General features: G+C 38.3%; 2 protein-coding genes across 5 annotated transcripts; one reads left to right on the top strand and one right to left on the bottom strand.

Moving 5' to 3' along the window:
• Window positions 1–681: 681 nt before the first annotated feature.
• PNN (pinin, desmosome associated protein) lies at window positions 682–6,757 on the bottom strand. The gene is made up of 9 exons (XM_007117515.4): window positions 6,539–6,757; window positions 5,804–5,875; window positions 5,348–5,416; window positions 4,905–4,977; window positions 4,695–4,789; window positions 4,454–4,529; window positions 3,168–3,323; window positions 2,952–3,090; window positions 682–2,215 (listed from the first exon to the last, which is right to left on the bottom strand). Exons 1-9 carry the CDS (start codon window positions 6,649–6,651, stop codon window positions 831–833), a joined length of 2,178 nt encoding a protein of 725 aa, XP_007117577.1. The 5' UTR covers window positions 6,652–6,757; the 3' UTR covers window positions 682–830.
• A 51-nt stretch (window positions 6,758–6,808) lies between these two features.
• On the top strand, window positions 6,809–21,045 carry TRAPPC6B (trafficking protein particle complex subunit 6B). Of its 4 annotated transcripts, none has more exons than XM_007117513.4 (7): window positions 6,809–6,965; window positions 7,358–7,431; window positions 15,314–15,381; window positions 16,121–16,238; window positions 17,217–17,300; window positions 19,025–19,118; window positions 19,862–21,045. In XM_007117513.4, the coding sequence occupies exons 1-7, from the start codon at window positions 6,830–6,832 to the stop codon at window positions 19,891–19,893; spliced, it is 606 nt and encodes a 201-aa protein (XP_007117575.2). In that variant the 5' UTR covers window positions 6,809–6,829; the 3' UTR covers window positions 19,894–21,045. The 4 variants fall into 4 exon arrangements, with proteins under 4 accessions (XP_007117575.2, XP_007117574.1, XP_028351561.1 ...); XM_028495760.2 differs by lacking the exons at window positions 6,809–6,965; window positions 7,358–7,431 and adding exons at window positions 10,018–10,217; window positions 11,608–11,644; XM_007117512.4 differs by lacking the exons at window positions 6,809–6,965; window positions 7,358–7,431 and adding an exon at window positions 9,838–10,217.
• Window positions 21,046–21,310: the final 265 nt, after the last annotated feature.

Genomic DNA, 21,310 nt, shown 5'->3' with positions numbered 1-21,310 from the left:
AAAATCCAAGCTTAGAATATACTTTTCTACCTCTCTCCCCTAGAAAGTGACCTTTTTTCTTTAACAGATGTATATGCTATATCACACAAGTAACCAAGGAGCCAAAAAATGATGCTCCCATAATCGTAAAGAAAACTCCAACCAAATCATACTGTTTTAAGTTATCTACCAAATATATGGTTTAAATATGAGAAATGGGGAAATGCTTCGATTAAAATAACAAGGGAGATTAGAAAAAAATGGTAAGTGATTTTAAGGAGAACAAACTATGTTCCCAACAAAGCTGCAAAGATCTGACTTTGACAACTCAAAATAATTGTCTAAGGCAAATAAATGTGAGGAAATCTTCAAAAACACTCTAATCACGTTCAATATCTAGTGATAAAAGCTGAAAATGATATCAAGAGAATACTTATTATACAAGCGTCAACGAGGACATCCCAAAACTAATGAAAGAAATGCACATTTATTTCTACAAAAGCAATGTATGATACAGAAGGGAACAGACTTAAAGATTTACCTATTAAAATATACAGATTCTTACTGAAGAGTATAGGATATTTAAAAAAGATGACAAGGGATGTTAATTTTTTTTTATTATTATTGTTTTTACATATTTTGGAACCTCACATAATTTTGATAAATAACTCTTACAAAATTATGCAAAAGTACAAGAATGTCTGGTAAACAAACAGTCTGTATTTTCCAAAAAAATTTTTACAACATGCAATTCTTAAGGCAGCATTCTCCTTACAAGGAAAGGTAATCCTTTTACTCATCAAGAAATCTTCTGCTGCAAAGAATAGGCTAAGAAAGCCTGGCTTCTTCCATTAACGCCTTTTGTCTTTCCTGTCTGATTTTCGGTCTCTTTCACTTCTTGAAGATCTTTTGCCTGACCGACTACTCTCTGATATAGACCTCTTTCTGTCAGACCGGGAATTCTTATCCTTTGATCCTTTTGTATCTCTACTACTACCTCCTTTGGAAGATTTGTGACTTCTTTCTAGTCCTGAAGCATCCCTTCGCTTCCGATCCACGCTCCTTCTGTGCTTTCTATCTCTGTTATGTCCCCGGCCCCTACTCCGACTTCTACTCTCACTACTACTAGTAGTGCTGCTGCTACTGTCTCTACTGCTGCTGCCACTTGTACTGGAGCTGCTACTGGAACTACTTCGACTACTGCTACTGCCACTGCTGGAACTGCTTCCACTGCTGCTACTGGTTGAACTGCTACTAGAACTACTACTGCTACTGCTTCGACTTCTACTCTTGCTTGCTTTATTTCTAGCCCGACCTCTACTTCTGCTCCTCGTTTTGGTTTTGCTCTTGCTCTCTGAATGTACGGTCAAGACTGGTTCTACCATCACCTCAGTGAGTTTTACAGAGTCTACAGGAAACTCCTTCCTCTCAGGTGGTAAATGCCCTTGCTCCTGAATAACCTGAGGTGGTAGCTGTGGAAGAGCTAATGGCAAAGTCTCAGGCTGAGAGAGAGGCTCGGGCTGGAGTACTGGTTGGGACTGGGAGTGGGACTGGGAGTGGGACTGGGAGTGGGGCTGGGGCTGGGGCTGAGGCAGGGACTGAGGCTGAGCCACAGGCTCAGGCTGGGGCTCAGGTTCTTTTTCTTCTTTTTCCTCAGGCTCATTTTCCATTTCTAGAGCACTAGCATTCTCTTTTGCAGGAGAAAGAGATTTACATTCTTTATCTGGCTCAACTTCAAATTCCACCTCTGGCTCCAATTCTTTGCTAGTTTCATTTTCTGAAGGTTCTATGCTTTCAACTTGGTTGATTTCCATTACCTCCTGCTCAGCAATTACATTTTTGACACTCTCGACCATCTCCAGCACATCCATAACTTCTTCAGGCTGACTATCCTGCTGCTTCTCACTTTCCCTTACCTCAGTTTCCTCCTCCATCTTAACTTCCATTTCCTGCTTTTGTTCCTCCTCCTCCTGTTCTTTCTCTGCATCACTATGAACTATACCTATTTCCTTTTCCTCTTCCTCTCCTGCTTCCTCTATTTCTACATCATTGTGCTGATTACCTGTCTCCTCCAACTCTTCCTCTCGCTGAGCCACCTTACCCTCTTCTTGTTCCGACTTCTGTTCTTCATTACGCACCACCTGATGCTCTTTTTCCTTCATTGATTGTCTTCTAGGCCTAGCCTCCATTTTATTTATTTGTTCTGCAAATTCGATGCGTCTACCTTCAAATAAAGCTAAAGGATAAAAATTTACACGTGTAAAATTTACTATGATTTAGAAAATTCAAAATCACAATTTAACACCTGGTCACAAATCGTCATTGAGCTTATCTAAATGTCTTTTTTGTAAAGAGATGACAAAAGACTGATTACAGCATGTAAGTAATTACAAATTGATATAAGATGACAAAAGCAAAAATCCACTGGAAACCTATACACTAAGAAATTAGCAAAACCACACCACGTTCTAACTGATGGAAAAACAGGATAATCTTTTGCTATTTTACTTCATACTAAATGAAAAAAAATAAAGCTTCTTTTAAACAATCAGTTTTATGGTATCATATCATGCATTAATTTTTTTGATCCCAAGGAGAGACAAATCATCTAATCACCATCTTAGTAGTGTCTACCCTTCCATGTGTGCTTCCTCTATGGACTACATCAATATTGACTTTTTCTTGATTCATCAGCATTTGTACCTGGCTACTAAGAGTATCAAGCAAAAGAGAAAGCTCACTCAAATGCTTAAGAAATAAACATGCATTAAGCACCACCCAATATCCAAGTTTCCAGTTAATATCTATCATGAAACAAATGCTCCTGTACTCCAAACACATTAGCATCTTAGAATATCTTTCTAAAAAATTAACTATTGAATCACAGATGTCACAGGAAACAAACACATATGTATTTGTGTGTTACCTTACCCATTAAGAAAATTTCAAGGGACCTCTTCATTTACACTTACCATTCATTTTTCTCTGTGACTCTTCTATTAGTTTTTGGGTAGCTGGACACATTCTTCCAGGAATATAGAACAAATGGGGCTTTGTTTTAGTTCTTATATATTTAATTATCTTGGCATTATGCTCATTCCATTCTTCTTGCTAAAGAAAAGGTAAAAAGGTCAGCGCTTTTCTCAACATGAAGGATTACCAATCTTAGAATTTCAAAATATACTCACCAGCTGCGCAAGCTCAACCTTCTGTTCCAAAAGCCGCAGTTCTGTCTGTTTAGCACGCCTCTCTTCAAACAGTTCTCTCCTCTCATTTTCAACCTGCTTTCTTTCTTCTTCTGCCTGCACTTCAAGTTTCTGTTCAATTTCCTGGCGTCTCTTTTGCTAAAGATAAACAATAATCTTTAAAAGCTTATTATACATTCTGATTATGTGAAATATCACAATTTTACTGTTGTCTGCAAACATGGTTCACATCTGCAATTCAGGACACCAGCTAATTCAAACTTGGCATTTGAGGTGGACTGCAATTTCCCTTCCAGGAAATGGGGACTGAAGCCTTTTCATGTAAAAATCTAAAGTTTAAAGCCATTAGCTATGACATCAGTAACCGTTTTATTCCAACATAATTTATTAAAGAACCTTACCTAAAAGTTAACCTGAAAGAGAAGAGTACTGTCTTTATAGGTTATCTTCAGTTATTCTTTCCAAAGCAAAGAATGAGACAAGTGATGTCCTAGTGAACGAAGTAACTAACAAACTAGTCAACTCTCTTTCTAAAAATCTACAAAAAAAAAAAACTACAGACATTCTTCAAACTTTGATGCTTTAAGTTTTTATATTTTCTAATAAAGTTAACATATGAAAGCTGAAATAAAATAACTGAATTGTTATTTCACTATAGTTCTCCCGAGAAGCAGTAAGTTTGTGTTCAACTCCAAGGACACAATTTTATAGCTTTAGTAAAATAAAAACTTCCAGAAAAATGACACAGTTAAACAAACTCTGGAGGGCAGGGAATATAATTTATGCTGTAGCTTCTGGAGTGCCTCTGAGTGTGTAAGTCTTAGAAATTATAATTATTTAATAAATTATGATGATTAGTAAGTTCAACTTCCTGTTTGAAAGAAGCACTCTAAGGCCTAAAGAAATGAAGAGGTGTCCAAGACCACAAAATGAGATTGTTATAGAGCTGAAACCTGAATCCAGGTTCTCCTGAATCAGACTAGGCTCTTTGAACCACAAAGCAAAGTTCACTAAGTTACTTTAACAGCACCTCAAAAAGAACCAGTCAACAGTATAACAACTTGAGGTTTTAAAAGTTTTTCCTTGGCTTCATTTTAGGCTAGCAATTAAATCTTCTTCTTCTCTTTTTTTTTTCCTTAGGAAATATCAGTAACACGCTTTATGAAGCTTGCAGTTAAATCTTGAGAACTTTTCAGTGTTTAAGAAATATGTAATCAACTACTTTGATAGCTTAAATAAAGGAAGCAAAGGAAAAATTGCATAAATACCCTTTCAGTAGCAACAGTGGATTCTTGTTTAAATTTCTGAAGGGTGCCCATCAACAAGCCAAATATTCGTCGGTTCCTAAAGAACAGAAAAAGAAAATCCAATTTCAAAAGGTTCCACTTCATTTAAGCCTGCCATTTCCTAAAAGAAGCATAGCACAGACACCTGAACAATTCCTTAAATTTTCTTAAAATTGCATTATTTGACAAGAGTTGTTTTCCTCCAGAAAGATACTTAAGATACCTTTGCTTTCCCTTTTCATCCATATTTTGATCCTGGATAAGGTCTCTCCGTGTGCGCTCTTTGGAGGTAGCTACAACTGAAGACTGCAAAGCTGGCTGCAGGAGAAAAGAAATTTCAGTAATTTAACTAGCATACAGTGGCACTCCTTTAAATGTACTAAGGTGAAAATACTATATTCACCCTCTATGAAGTTCTTTTAATCTCAATTACCTTCTTAACATCATCGTCCTCTGGGTCGCTTTCTTGGCGTGATTCTCTCCGAGTCCGACGCTCCCCGCCCAGCCTGACAAAGGAAAATGAATTTTAAAATGAATTTAAAAGGACCAATTCAAACTCTGATCTCCTATACCTCTCAAGCCGGTTCAGTTTTGTAGTACAAGTCAGAAAAGTAACCCAAATTAACTATTTTCTCAATATTATTCTTCTCATGACCTTTACTTTGGTAAAATTTCTGTTATTGTTAGTGAAGAATTGAGTTTTGAGGGATACTGGCTGTCTCAGTTCGAATACCAAGGAAACAGACTCAGGGTAAGTGGTATACTACTCAATTCAACAACTTAATTCAACAATATTTATTAAATTTTTATATTTGTATGCTACCTCAGAAAACAGAACATACAAGTATGCCTTCAGAAACTTGTCTTCTAACATACCTACTGACTGCCCCTTCAAGGTCTCTCTGTTTGGCTGGGGGTCCTCCTCCAATATCTGAGAATCCACGCCTGCAAAAAAAAGGCCAACATAAAGCACTTGTAATTTGAGAAAAATGGTATTTCCATTTAAGGAAAATAATTTAGTTGCAATTAAAAAAAATAACCTTCCAGTTAAAGTAACCTTAAATGGGCATTTACTTCAAGACGCTTTTGTAGTATTTAAAACAATGAGAAAAAATTAAGTTTGCACATAACTGGTACAGTTACTATATTCTTCAATGTCTAGTTTTGAATGCAAATGAAATTCCAGGATAACTCTACAGAAAACTACAGCTGATCACAGCTTCAAACAAACCAAACATTTCTAACATTGACTCGACCACGAAATGTGTTTAAACCGTTTCGTTAATTTAGTGTAGTAAGTACCAATGAATTAAAATCCTAAGGAAATCTTACCTCAGCAATAAACTACCACGTCCTCTACCTCCACCAGGACCAGAAAGGGCCAGCAATCTGGCTTGGATGGGCCTACAAGATATTTACAAATCAGTACAAAAATCGTTTCTAATAGCACCAAATACTTAAACGGGTGAGGTTCATCATCAAAAGAAAATAACCAGAAAAGTTCGAAGATGATGGTTTCAAAACCCACGTGTTTGAAACAGGACACGAAGTACTTTGTTAACTTCCTGATTTTTCCAAGATCAGTATCACAGAAATTATATTTACCTCGATGCCCCTACACATTAACAAGCTTGAATCAGGTCCTGATTTCGCCAACCCAAAGGAAGTTGCACGTGGGCAAGAGCCGGGGGGCGAGGCGGCCGGACCGCGTCCCGGGAGGGTCTCCGGGCCAGCCCCGAATCGGGTGGCCCCGGGAGAAGGAGGGCTTTGTGCTGCAGTTCCGGGCCTGCAGGGCCAAGGGCGGGAATCGGCAGTCTGGGCCTTCCCACAGGACAGGAAGCCATCCTGGAGCACCCAGGCCCCGCTCTCCCTCCTCACGCACCTGAGCCCCAGGACTTACGGTGGGAGACTTGGAAATTCCCACCTCACCGAGGACGGGGTTCCACGGCTGCTCCGGGAACAGGCCTCGATGTTCGAGTCCTCTCAGGGCTGGCCGCCCTCCCCGCCCCAACTCATCCCGGCTTCGTGGCTGCCTCTCAGAGCCGGCATTTCCCATCCGCCCCTCACCTCACGTCATTCGGATCCCGCCCGGTGAGCTTGCGAATATTCTCATCCACATTCTTTAAGCTCTCTTTGGCCTTTTCTAGCTGCTCCTGCAAAGTTCTCACTGCGACCGCCATCTTCTCCCTGCAGCAGGCTCCGAGACTGCTCTCCAGGCCACGCCTGCTTGTGTCGCGCCGCGAGACGCGAGAAGACTGACAGCTGGGCTCAGCCAATGGAGATAGGAGTTGTATTTCGGCCTCAACCACTCAGCAACCGGAAGGGGGAGAAGCTGCCGGCCTTTGTGACTCTGGGCCAATGAAAAGTCCGCCAGACGGTCGCTTCCCTCCTCGATTAGCTGCGGGTGGCTGGGCTCCGCTTCTAGCGCAGAGCCGGGGCGGATTTGAGAGTCTCTGGGTTCCCGGAGTCGTGAGTTTGCGGGCCGGCTCTTCTGGTGGGGAGAGTGGAGTTTTCCAGCCCTTTTAACCTGTATATGACGGCCTCTTATCGTTTTATCACCTGTTCCCCTCAGAGTAGGGTGCAAGCGAGTCTTTTTTCCCTTTTTCCCGGGTAAATGATTTGATTAGGACAGGGTGCGGCCGTTCTGTTGGTGCGCATGCCCAGAGAGGCAGTGGGAGGGGCGCAGGCTTCTCTTGACTAGGTTAAGCGCAAATGAGCTGAGGGAAGCGAAAAGTGAAGGAAGAGGAAAAGTCATTCATCATAATAGCTAACACTTGCTTTGTGTTGTACTCTGTGAAACACTTTACGTGCCTTATCCCCCACAAACCAAAAGCGTGAATAAACTGCCTGTTATTACTGATAAGGAAATACCGTAACTGTCGTCAGGTCACGCCGGTCCAGAATCATCATACGATCGATCAGACTATGTGCAAGGCTTTACTACAAGAAAAAAAGCGACGGTGAGACAGACGAGACGGGCATTAGCCTCTACACCGGTCTAGAGCTGGTTGGTTTAAAATAGGGTCTGGGGGAGCAGCGCTGTTAGTTGTGTGTGTGTGGTCCACCTTCTGGTTCTGCTCTACCCGCACTGCCAACGTGAGAACCGGTTTTGTTCCAGAAATGTAGTTGTAAATTGTAGCTCAGAAAGCATTTTCCCACAGAAACAATATTATCAATAATCTTTGTGTTCTCATCCTCCGTCAGCAGCCAGGCATCCTTGCACCAAGCATTAGCAGGCCAACTGTATTTAATCCGAGTTACCATTTTAATTCATCCAACAATCCTTAAAAGCTCTTACTGTGTTAAGGTAGACTCCGTGGAAATAAGCCTAGAACAAGATAACTGTGGTTCCTGCTGCCGTGGAGTTTGTAGGCTCCTCAGGGAGCAAAGATCATTCACGTACTTATTCATTCAACAAGTATTTATGGAACGCCTACTTTTTGCCAGGCACTATTCTAGGCACTTGGATAGTCAGTGTACGGTAAAGATATCAGACCACAAGGAGCTTGGCGGCAGGAAGAGTAAGGAGACAGACGATAAGCGTTAAGTAAATTACATAGCATGGTAGAAATGGGTTAAGTGCTATACAAAACAGAAAAAGTAAAGCTGGATAAGAAGGATGAGTGTTGATAAATAATTATATGACTCTGGGACTTCCCTGGTGGTCCAGCGGTTAAGACTCCGTGCTTCCACTGCAGGGGGCTCCGGTTCGACCCCTGGTCTGGGAACTAAAATCCTGCGTGCAGCGTGGTGTGAGGAAAAAAAAAAAAAATTTACATGATTCTGATTGTGAGCATACTTTGTCTCATTGATCCTTATTACAATCCTGTGTAGTAGGCAGTACGTGAAACCTGAGAATGTGGTGATGGTACAATTACCATTTTGTGTAGTGTAGTGTAACAATGTGAAGTGTAACAATGTTTCCATGGGAAATGCTTCTAGAGTTAGCCAAAAACGTAGGATCTATTCTTACTTCCGTAGACTCTATTACTAAGATCCTGGGAAATTTAACATAGTCTAATTTATGGGGGATAATCAGTAGGATGCCATGTTCAACATTTAGTAATGCTCAATAAATATTAGTTTCCCCTTTAGTCTCCAAAATATCCAAAGAACACCATGTTACTGTGGTTTGAGAAATTGACCTTGGTAAGTTGCCAGTCTTTTGCTTAATCTTTGACCTTGATGGTGGTGATGAGGGAGAATGCAATTGGGACATAAAGGACCTGATTTCTTTCACATATGGGAAATTTTAGTGCTGGAAAAAAAGATTAAGATTGCAAAATACTCTTCAAAATTAGTGTTTCTTTTCAAAGGGTTAGGTGAAACTTACATGCTTGATTTTATGAGGTGATGGAAAAAACGGATCCAAACATTAGAAGGGGATATGAAAGGGTATGAAGAGTTGAGAGGTTATTGTTAACAATTTGAGAAAACTCGACATATTACTTCAAGGGAAGCAATGAATTAATTGGGGGAAAAATCTGCTTTGTAAATTACTAAGAAAAGATCTAATCATAGGCTAAGCATCACGTTTAAGACAAAGTTTGCTAAATTTAAGACGTGCATATGATCTAACATATGTATTCGCATGTCTGTAGGGGTTAAGTCCCACATCCACTATAGATTCTTATATGAACTCCGTCCCACAGTGACGTCGCATTTCTGAAGTCTTTAATTTGTATTTTCTGATGCAAATTACCTTGTTCTTTGCTTACTCCATCCTCCTTGTCCCTTGTACCCTACTCCCAGTAAACCTCCTGGTGGCCAAAACGGCTCTAAATCTTTTTGTACACCCAGGCTTAATCCAAAATGGATTGGAATAATCTCTCAATATACCTAAAGTTTATAGCCTGAAAAATGACGATTTATTCACTTTAAAAAAATTATTTATTTAGGCTGCACCAGGTCTTAGTTTCTGCATGCGGGATCTTTAGTTCCGGCATCCAGACTTAGCTGCGGCATGCATGCGGTGATCTAGTTCCCCGACTAGGTATGGTACCCCGGACCCCTCCATTGGGAGCGCGGAGTCTTACCCACTGGACTACTAGGGTAGTCCCAATATTCGCTTTTTTTTACAACTTTTCATATTAAGCAACATATGGCAGAAGTGTAAGCTTTTGATGAAGCTAATAGAAATTCTTGTCAGTTCTAACATAGCTAATTAACACAGAGATGGCAGCGGGAGGTCCCGTCTTATTTTACCACCTCCCCCGCCCGCCGCCTTCGATGTTGAAGGTGGAAGAAACCTTCCTCCTCTCTGGGCGCCGGCGGTTCACCCCGCGGAAGGAACTCTATGACCATAGAGCTGGCGGAATGCCGGGGTAGAGGGGACCGGAAATCGTTTTTTCGTTTCCACCCCCCCCTCCCCGCCAAGGGCCGGATGGGGTGTCCGGGGGCTGGGTTTGGTTCACGCTGCTGTCAGACCCTTTTCGTTCTGCCGAAGGGCTTAGTGGCCCTGGGGTGGGCTCGCCCCGGGCCCCGGCTCACTCCAGTATCAGCCTTCGGGAAACTGAGTGAATTCATCGGTCTCCTAGCAACGAGGGACGGGCTGCGGACTGAGCGAGCGGCGGCGGTGCAGCCCAGGCTGCCCAGGCGCTAGCCGGAACCCCGAGACCGGCCCAAACGGGAGCCTAAACCCGGAGCTTGGAAGAATAAGCAGGAAATGGCGGACGAGGCGTTGTTTTTGCTTCTGCATAACGAGATGGTGTCTGGAGTGTACAAGTCCGCGGAGCAGGGGGAGGTGGTGAGTGCTGCCACACGCCCTTGAGGTCCTTTTGCGGTGACACTCCTTGTTTCCACTCAGTTTTCTTTTAACCCCCGTCCCATCGCCACTCATCGCCTCCCGAAGTATAGGCAGATTGGTCCACCTTCAGGTATCCTAAGCCTTAGAACCTGTCAGCTGGCTTCAGTCTTTCATCCTTGTCTCTTTCGTATCTTTTACTATTTGATACCTTTTTGTCCAGTCCCATATCTGTGTGTGGCACGCCACAGATTTTTTGTTTTCTCCCTTCCATGTGTTGTCCCTACCATGATTTGCGTCAGAGTTAACTGCTGATTTTGGCACCCCTACTTAATTCGGCTGTCACTTCCAGCACTTCCCAGTCGTCCACTGGACAGACCTCTCCCAGCCTGAGACTCCTGTCTCTCCCTCCGCATCCCTAACCCTCAGTAACACTCCAGGCAACTCAAAGAAAGAGGGCTAATGAGATTTGAGGTAGAAGCAAAGGAAACTTTGCAGGTGTTACTATAATTAGGAAACACTAATTAATTTAAAAAATATTTAGTGTCCATTATATGTCAGAGCTAGTTGCTAGGGATATAGTAATGAGCGAAACAGTGGCCCCATCCTCCTGGAGGTTACTTTTAATGTGTGGTAGTCTTCATTCGCTAATTGATTCATTCAGAAAATATATTAAGCGTGTATTGTGGGCCTGACATTGTTAGATGAATAAGGTAAAGTCCTTGCCTAACAGTCGTTGGGGAATAAGGCTTCAATGAATAATTAACGTATTGGGTGGTAATTAGATATGGAATCATGGAGTTGTAGGATTTTATAAATGAAATATTACAAAGTCATGCTCAAGTCAGAAGCTCTAGTTTCTATAATGCTATTGATAAAGAGGGGTGGAAAGTGAGGGCAGGAAAAGCATAAAGGTATGCTAGGCAAAGGTAAAGTCATAGAGGTATGAAAAAGTGCAGTGCATTTAAATATGCTTGAGTATTTCACTGTGACTAGATTGAATAGGTGGAGAGAGAGAAGTTTTGAAAGCTGAAGCTAGAAAGAGGTCTGTATGATTAAAACACATGGACCTTCTCAGTGGAGGATTTTTAAGGAGGAGAATGACATGCTCCATTTGCATTTCAGAAAGATAAACCATTATTTGGGCTGGAGAGGGAAGGTCCTTGTAGTGAGAAGACCCATTATTGCAGGAGTCCAGGCAGGAGATAATGAATATCTGGATAAAGAGAAGAGGAGAGATGGTTTGAGAGATAGGAGGTAGAATCTCTAGGACTTGATTAGGTATAGGAATGAGAGTTGAAAAATTATCCCCAGGTTTTTAGCTTGAGCCACTGGGTTGGATGGAGAGGGAATAAAGAAGAAAGAGGTGATGATAATGAATTATTTTGAACAGGTTGAATTTATGGCACCTGCAGGACATCGAGGAAGAGGTACTGTCAGTTTGTAAACTATAAGAAGGATACTGGCTGTTTTGGGTACTATAACAAGAATGCTACACACTGAGTGGCTTATAAACAACAGAAATTTATTTCTCACAGTTGTGAAGGCTGAGAAGTCCAAGATCAAGGCACCAGCAGATTCAGTGTCTGGTGAAAGCCTCCTCCTGGTTCATTTATGGATGTGTTTTGGCTGTGTGCTCACATGGTGGAAGGGGCTACCTAGCTCTCTGGGGTCTCTTTTATAAGGACACTAATGCTATGCTTAAGGGCTCCATCCTCATGACAGAATCACCTCCCAAGGGCCCTACCTCCTCATACTATCTGGGAGTTAGCATTTCAACACGCTAATTTTGGGGAGATAGTAATAGGAAGACATCAGGAAGAGTATTGGAAATGAAGCAAATTCTGTTCCTTTGTGTTGTTTTTTTTTTCCGGCTGCGCCTCGCTGCATGTGGGATTTAAATTCCCAGACCAGGGATTGAACCACTGGACCACCAGGGAACTCCCGAACATTCTATTCTCATTCAGATCCATCTGTAATAGAGATTTTTTCCAAGTTACAAACTTTTGACTTTATCATCATCCACAAGCAATAGTTAATGTTTTGCATCTGTGCTAAGTGCTGACTATCAGACATTTGCTGTTTGTGCAAAGTCAGCTTTCCTTATACCCTTTTCCCCAAAGAATAATTAGCAACATACCTTTTTTAATCACAAAACCTCTGCTCCCCACCCTACCACGTGTGCAATCAATTCTTTTCATTCTACTCTTTCTACTTTCTTTTCCTGTTCCAATTCTTGCCCAGGAAAACCTTTTCTAAAAATCCCTCTCTTTTTTTTCCCCAATGGATTAGCTAAAATAAAACAGCTATTCTAATCATGACTGACAATTTTGAGACATGTGCTAGTCCTATAAGAGAAAGGAAATCCATAAGTTTTGAATCATTTAAACTAAAAACAACTTTCTTTTCCTATTGCAATTTGTATATGGTGGGGAAAAAACTGTAAGTCCATATAAGCAAAAGGGATTTTTAAAAAGTTATATGGTAGTCCACAGGGGCAAGACGGGAATAAAGACACAGACCTACTAGAGAATGGACTTGAGTTTACGGGGAGGGGGAAGGGTAAGCTGGGACAAAGTTAGAGAGTGGCATGGACACATATACACTACCAAATGTAAAACAGATAGCTAGTGGGAAGCAGCCGCATAGCACAGGGAGATCAGCTAGGTGGTTTGTGACCACCTAGAGGGGTGGGATAGGGAGGGTGGGAGGGAGGGAGACGCAAGAGGGAAGAGATATGGGGATATGTGTATATGTATAACTGATTCCCTTTGTTATAAAGCAGAAACTAACACACCATTGTAAAGGAATTATACTCCAATAGTTAAAAAAAAGAAAACAAAAGTTATGTGGTAGTCTTGATGATTAGAATCCATATTGGAGTCCAGGTGTATGAGGGTTTGTTAGTGTCTCTACTTTGAGTATGCTTCAAATTTTTCATAGTAAAAGTAAAAAAGAGATAATCCTATCATTCAGAAATGGTTTTTATATATCTTTTTAGATATAAAGTCATAAGTGTAAGTGAAATAAAGGAAAAAAAACCAATGTTCTCACTTTCCCAATCAATGATTTTCAAACTGTGCTTGAAGAGGAATTAAATCTAAAAACTGAATAATTGGACATTTACCAATTTATGGAGAATAGTTTTTTTTTAAGGTTAATGGATAAAATATTCTTAAGTTTTTCTTAAAAATTTGGTACTTTACTAGTGAGCACTCACAGATGCCAAAGTGAATGAACAAGTGCAGCATCAGAAGGTTTTTCCTGGGGCTTAATTCAAAAGCTCATGTGATCAATAGCTAAGATTTGAGAATGTCTGCATATAAGCATATTTCCTGCTTATCAGTATGTTCCTGGGTGATTCTGTTGATACGAAGAGCAGGTGGTTCCACAAAGAGCATCATGACTTACAGGTACTCATTCTACCTAAGCAAGTTTGGGAATGGGTGTGGAAATTAACAGAATGATGCTGAGTGGTCCCGTAGAGAAACAACATGATTTGGTTTTTACAAAGTCTATACCAGAAATACAGAAGATAATCAAAGGAAGAAAAAAACTAGAGATGAGATCAGTTGGAAGGCTCTAACTGAAGACCAGGAGAGAAATGAATGCTAAGAGCTACTTAAGCAGTCAGGAGAGAGAAGATGGATTTTGAAAAGCATGTAGATAATAGGCTCCACAGGACTGCAGTGTGTGTGAAGGGCTGGGAGCAAGGAGGTGAAGAAAATGGAAGTTTTCTGGTTGTAGTAACTAGATAGATGGTGGTGCCATTGATGAAGTTAAAGAATTTTGGAGGCAGAGCAAGGAATGTTAAGATAATATTATTTGAATATGCCTAATTTGAGGGGCCTGTGGGACCTCTGGATGGCTGTGTCCACTGTACTAGAAATACAGGTTTAACAGTCAGCCCCATTAGTAGCATACATGGTTCCTTAGAAGAAAGTTCAGCAAATAATGAGGCCTGTGGTGTTAGCGGGAGGCAAAGGCTTCAGAATACATAAAAATTCTTGCCCTTTTGGAGCTGTATTCTAGGAGAGGGTGGGGATGGAGGGACATGAGCAATACAAAATTAGTAAAATGTACATTAGCTTAAATGGTGAAAGAAGTCCCTTGGAGACAAGCAGGGAAATGAGATAGAGCATCAGAATCACATTAGGAGGGGTTCTTAAAACACAGCTTGCTGACGCACACCTACAGTTTCTGATTCACTCAACTGGGGGTGGGATTACAGAATTTGCAGTTTTTACAAGTTCCCATGTGATGCTGATGTTGCTAGTCTTGGGACACAGTTTGAGAATTACAAGGATAGAGAGTTTCTGAAGTGGAATGATACTGTACTTTTAAAAGGTTGAAATGAGCCTCATTGAGATGGTGACATGTGAGTGAAGACTTAAAGCGAGTGAGTTGGTCATGTGAATATCTGGAGGAAGAGCTGCCTATGCAAGAGCGCTGAGGTTGGAGCCTGCCTGGCATGATTAAGAACAGCAAGGAGATCACTGGAGCTGGATGGAGTGAGTGAAGAAGAGTAGAAGGTTGAGGCCAGAGAGGCACAGGAGTCTGGATTGTATAGGGCTTTGTAGTTCATCCAGAGAATTTTGAGTCTTCGACATAGGGGTGGTATTTAAAGCCTTAAGAGTGGATGAGATTGTCAAAGGAAGAGTGAAGCAATTGCATGACTCCAGGCATAGGAAGGTGGGGTCATCAACTAAGACATACTGAGAAATGGAAAGCTTGGATGACTCTAAGAGACATTTTGAAGCAAGGGACAATAGAACTTAGTGAAAGCACAAAGGGAATGACTGACAGAAAAAAGTCAAAAGCGATACCATGACCTCAGTTTTATAACTGAGGAGAGAAGAAGAGTTGAAAATGGAAAAAGCCAGGGAAGATGGGAAGAGTAATTGGGAAGGGGCTTTGGCATTTATGAAAAGTAGTAACAGTTCCCTGTTTATCTTATTGCCTTATGAAAATGATTAGTACTAAGAAAATTCAAGTATGACTTGTAATTCACTTTTTCTTACAGTGTTTCAGTGAGAAAAGTATAAATACTTACATTCTAGCATTCTAAATTTATTCAAAAGTATTATTTTTTTAAATAGGAAAATGGACGCTGTATAACTAAGCTGGAAAACATGGGGTTTCGAGTGGGACAAGGATTGATAGAAAGGTGAGCAGTATGGATTTGAAAATTTTCTTCCAGGTAGGTTATGAACAAAGATGATCCATTTCAAAAGACTGAATAAAACTTGAGATAATTTAATTTTAATTCCCAAATTTTATTTATTCTCTGTTCTTTAATTCACAGATTGAAATTTCTTTTTAGGTCTGATGCTATTTTAACTCAGTTATCCAACTTTCATATTTTAATATTTGAAGAAAATATGTATCTTCTATGTTTTAGACTTTTTTCATGAAAACTTTGGTATGCTGAAACAACCATCTAAAATCTTACTGCATTTCCTACTTAAGATCTAATATGTTCTTTAACCTAAATGGAATTTTGTTTAAATGCGTACCTTAGAGTCTCTATTTATGCATGTAATAATCTTTCAATTTATACATCAATTTTTTTTAGTATTCCTTTCTATCTGAAATAGCTGAACTCTGATTATATTTTATATAACAATACCATGATTATGCTCAGCTTTTTTTTCTTAATGTGCTAATTGTACCTAAAATTGCTGCGTACTGTTAGACTAATACACCTTTAGACTAATTTTAGCCCCCAAATTATATAACAGAATGTGAATCCATTGAGATGGGATCTACTTTGCTTGGTGCTTATCACTTTATGACTGTCAGTAAATGTTCAGTGCTGTTATGGCATTTGGAAATTAGGTAATAATCTGCCCCTCTTGCTTTCTTTGGAGGAAAAGTACTGTGTTACTTCTAGTTGATCTTTTTAGGTTTACAAAAGATACTGCAAGGTTCAAGGATGAGTTGGATATCATGAAGTTCATCTGTAAAGATTTTTGGACTACAGTATTCAAGAAACAAATCGACAATCTAAGGACAAATCATCAGGTATTTAGATAAATTAAGGCCTATTTTTTAAGTCCTTTAACTTAATATAAATGTATTTTAGTGATTTACTTATTATGTAAAACTTAATTTCTCATCAACTTTGGAATGTCTTATATGTTAGTAATACATCATTACTTTTTTTCTCTAATACGGTATAGTGAATAAAGACCAAGAGACAATTATCAGTAGTTATAGCTGTCCCTTTCCCTCAATTAAATTTTAAGTTTTAAAAAGTAGCAGATACCAGAATGATAAAGGTTTTATTATTTCATTATTATTACTTAGTGGTGATAATATGCAGAACCACAAATATATCACATTTGTCTGAAGGCTAATTTATAGAGCATATTTAACTCCTAAATAACTCTTGCCTGTTTAGTTGCTGTTATATTTCTTATTCTTAAAATGTTTTGTTAAAATAAAAATAGGTTGCATGGAAAATCATGCATAAAATAGATTTATTTTATAAAACTCAAGGAAATATTTGGAGTATATTTGGCATTTTAATAAAGTATAAAAATGAAAATAATGTATCTTGTAGCTACCAGTAGAATTCATTTTTTCAGATAATGGTATCAACCTTAGCTTAAAAGTACCTGAAATGCTAGGAAGACTAGGAAGAAGTGACTATGATTTTTGGCTTTCTAGGTATGAGTTAATAACATATAGCTGCTAATTTCACCCAGACATGTATTTCTGATTCTTTTGCACTAGACTGTGTTCTTTAAGGATAGGAACTGTCTTAGGTATCTTTGTATCTTAGGTATCTTTGTATCTTCAGTATCTTAAAGCAGTCAATAAATATTAATGTTATAAAATACTGAACTCTTCAGCTTGAACATTGCAAAACTTCTTCATATAAAGAAAATCTGACCAATAGAAAGGAGAGTTTTAATAACTTTAAAAATTTCTTAAATTGTTTTGAAGGGAAGAGTACAGATTACATTGACTTTGGATGTTTTTCTGTTTTTGGAACAGGGCATCTACGTACTTCAGGACAACAAATTTCGCCTGCTTACTCAAATGTCTGCAGGAAAACAGTATTTAGAACATGCATCAAAGGTATTTAATGGAATAGAAGATCGGGGTTTTTTTATTATGAAAAAAGTAGAACCATAGGGAAAAGTACAATGCCAATCAAAACACTTTTGAATTCAAAATATGTTTTTAAATTGTTCCTTTTGTTTAAACACTTTTCAATGAAATAGGAGGTGTTCATCATATTGAAACAACTTACATTAACCTGTAGCTAAGTAGGCTTATGATGACCAATTAAAGAAACACTATCGTTTAAATGCCATTAAAAATGTAGATTAATGGTAGATTCTCGAATATAGCATGGATACATCAGAAAAGACACTCAAGCTTAAAAAAACTGGTAGTAGCTATGCAGAATTATTCACTTCAGAGTTCATATTTACAATCTCCATCAGTAAATTTAAAAAATTTTAAAAATATAATTAACATTTGTTTCTAAGAATACATGTTTTGTGTTAAGTATATCTATGTTTCTGGGTTTCATGTATTTTTTTTCAGTCTCAGGAATCAATAAATAGACCAGATGTATTAAAGAAAAGCTGACAAGTTTTAATGTAAGGGTTCCTTTGAAGTGGTTAAAATATCTTGGGCAAGCGTAGCTCCAGTGGCGCAATCGGTCGGTTAGTGTGTGGTACTTATAAAATATCTTGGGCAGTAGGTATAAGCTGCTGTTTATCTGTAAAATCTGTCCATACCTAAATTATCTAACACAAAGGCAGTTTGGTGTAGTGGAAAGAGTATGGACTTGGGACCAAATAAATCTAGATTTTAAGCTAACTCCACAACTTATAGGTTTGTGACATTGGGTAAGTTACATAACCCCTCTGGACCTTAGTATCCTTATTAATAAAATTGATTATAATAATACCTATATTATAAAGAATCTCTAGGTTCTCTCCCAGCTTACAATTTCATGACTCCATATCTGATTACTTATCAGTACCCATTTATTTATATTAATTATAAAATAATATTCTATATTATTCATAGATACATAGTAGTGTTGTTGAATATCATGCAAAATGTAGATAATAAAAAATTTCTTGGATTATTTGATTTTTGGTTCTCATTTTTGTCCTGGCTGTCTCTGCTATGGCATAGTCCCATTTCCCTTCCTTGTTTCCATATGACAGGGTTTCTCAACATTGGCGCTTTGGTATTTTAAACTAGGTAAGTCTTTGTTTTGGCAGGCTATAAGTCTTGAACAAGTCAGGATTCTTGGTTGTAGAAAGCAGAAACCAATTTTGATTGAATGGAATAATAATTAGTTAGCTTACAGAACTGATGGGAAGGCTCAGAAAACAGGCAAGAACCATGGGAGCAGGAGTTCCCTCGTGGTCTAGTGTTTAGGATTTGGGGCTTTCAGTGCTATGGCCCAGGTTCAATCCCTGGTCGGGAACTGTGATCTCTTAAGCCGAGCAACATGGCGTGGCCAAAATTAAAAAGAACCATGGGAGGTTAAAGCAGCCAGAAAGCCCATATCACTCCACAAGGAGGGTCTATTTAGAACCCTTCAGGCAGCACTGAAGGTAGACACAAACCACCTCTGCTGCCTCTGGAACTAATTCTAACCTGTTTCCAGCTTGTTTTTGTCACAATCAGAATTTTCAATGATTTGAAAAATTCTTCCACAACCCTTTCTTAAACAGCAATGACTTATTAATATCAAGGTTTAACTATCATATTTATCAATAGTTTTACTATCTTAGTAAATCCTTAATATATTTTACACTTTTTTTTCTTCTTAGTACTTAGCATTTACATGTGGCTTAATCAGAGGCGGCTTATCAAACTTGGGGATAAAAAGTATTGTAACAGCTGAAGTATCTTCAATGCCTGCCTGTAAGTTGAATTCACATTTCTTACAAATGTTTTTAGCAATTATTTTTCAGGTCTGGTGTTTTTTTGTTTGTTTCTTGTTTTTGTTACTTAGAGAACATTTAAAATGCTAAAACCATTTCATTTTACTTTTATCAAATTTTAACATTTAATGTAGTAATATGTAGCATACTTATATTCATAGTCAATGATTTTTTAATTCATAATAGACAATGATTTAAGAAAATGTGCTAAGGAAATCCAAATTTATAAGACAACTTAAGGAATGATTCTTAACTCTTAAAGGAAAATTTTCTGCAGTATTCTTTTAAGATAGCAAATTTCCTTATAGTGTTGAAAAAATTTTTTTAAAGTTTTCTAGAAAATATCTATTATATAAAGCTAAATAAAGCCAACTAGTCTTTTATTGCTAAACTCCTTTCCGAAGATCTTTCCACCAGAGCTACCAACCAAGAATAAAATTGGCTTTGACCATCACTGTATTTCCTTTCTATTCACAATAATTAGCAATGAAATACCTAAAATGTAGGAATCACAGAGAAACAAAAGTAGTCATTCACAAACCAGATAATCATCTCATAAAATGAAATTGACTTTATCAAATATTGTGAACAGTGTGAAGAGTTGTTTGATATAGCAAGTTTCTTGATTGAAACTACTTACTAAATGAAGCAGGAAACTGATGTTCAGGCCTGTTTTCCTTGTACCTAAAATCAAAGAATGATTTTTCATGTTTCCTTTTTTAGGTAAATTTCAAGTGATGATACAGAAGCTATAGAAACTACTGAAATGCAAGGCTTCAATAGTGTAAAGAGATAAATTATTCCTGTATAAAGTATTTCAAGTAGCAATGATTTAATTACATTGTTGGACATTTGTATTGATATAAGCTATTTGCTAACTTATATAATGAAAGATGCACTCTTAAGCAGGAGTAAGGGTGTATTTTATCAATTTAACACAGACCTTAAAACAGGTAAAGAGACATTCTACTGTAACATACACTTAACTGAAACTATTCAGAATGAAAATCTAATTTCAAATAAGTAAACACCAATGCAGGACCCTTATTTAAACATTCTTATTTGCTTAGAGTGATATGTATTTAACCAGAGATGAAGAAACAAAACTCAGGGTTTGGTAAATTAGCATAAAGAAAGTATGTACCAATCAGAATCTTTTCATTAAGAATGAACAAATTTTGGTTTTGTTTTATGAATTTTAGTTATTTTAAAAAAGCAAAGAGTACACTAAAATTTAAACTTATTATTTTATTGCTTATAATTTATTTCTATTAAGAATCTTTATGCTTGTATAAGGATTTCATTATATACATTGTGTGTGTGTTGTGTGTGATATATATATCATATTTAACTGCCTAAATTGCTTAAACACTTTATTTCACTTTAATAGAATTCAGTTCTTGAGAGCTCCATTAATGTAATGAAGTGAAATATAGATCTAGATAAAGTGAGATGTAGATATGAATTCAGTGACTCCAGGGCCAAAGAATATTAAGTATTTGAGGAAGGAATTTTTATACTTACTCCTGTTACAGTCTTGACTTTCAATTTCCCTCTCCATGTGTGGAAGTGCTGGTGAAGATTCTAACATCTTTATCTTTTTTTCCCCTTATTTAGTCTTCCCCAAGGGCATAGGGGTGGATGATTGGATTAGTCACACCAACATTCATGGGACCATATCTTCTCAGTGGGTTGGGGTCAGTGCTCATCTAGTGTATCTCTCACCTCCTCTCCCATCTGATGACCATGAAAGGACAAGCATGGAGATGAAAGCTATCATACTGAGGATAGCAGGGTACACAGATAGAAAGTACCTGAATTGTGCTTCTGAATTAACCAGTCCTGGAATTGCTTCACCTCTGGACTTTTTGTTATGTGAGATAATAAATTCCTTATATTGTTCAATCTACGTTTTGGTTGTGTATTTTGTTACTTGTAGCCAAAAAGAAGTCTCTCTCAGTAGAGACGAGGGGAAAGTTAGGTTATACAAAAAACAGTATGGGAATATTGAATTTCCTTTTTTTCTGTAGGGGGAGGGGAAGACATTTAAAGGTTTACATTTAAAACAGTAAAACCATAAAGTGCTAAAGAAAATATGGGGTTAGTTTTATGATCCTGTAGTAGAGAAGGCCTTTTCAAGACATGCAGAAAATCATAAAGGAAAATCGTAGA

This window comes from Physeter macrocephalus, chromosome 11, assembly GCF_002837175.3.
Source record: "Physeter macrocephalus isolate SW-GA chromosome 11, ASM283717v5, whole genome shotgun sequence".
NCBI classification, from domain to species: domain Eukaryota; kingdom Metazoa; phylum Chordata; class Mammalia; order Artiodactyla; family Physeteridae; genus Physeter; species Physeter macrocephalus.
This window is presented reverse-complemented; position numbering and strand designations above follow the sequence as displayed.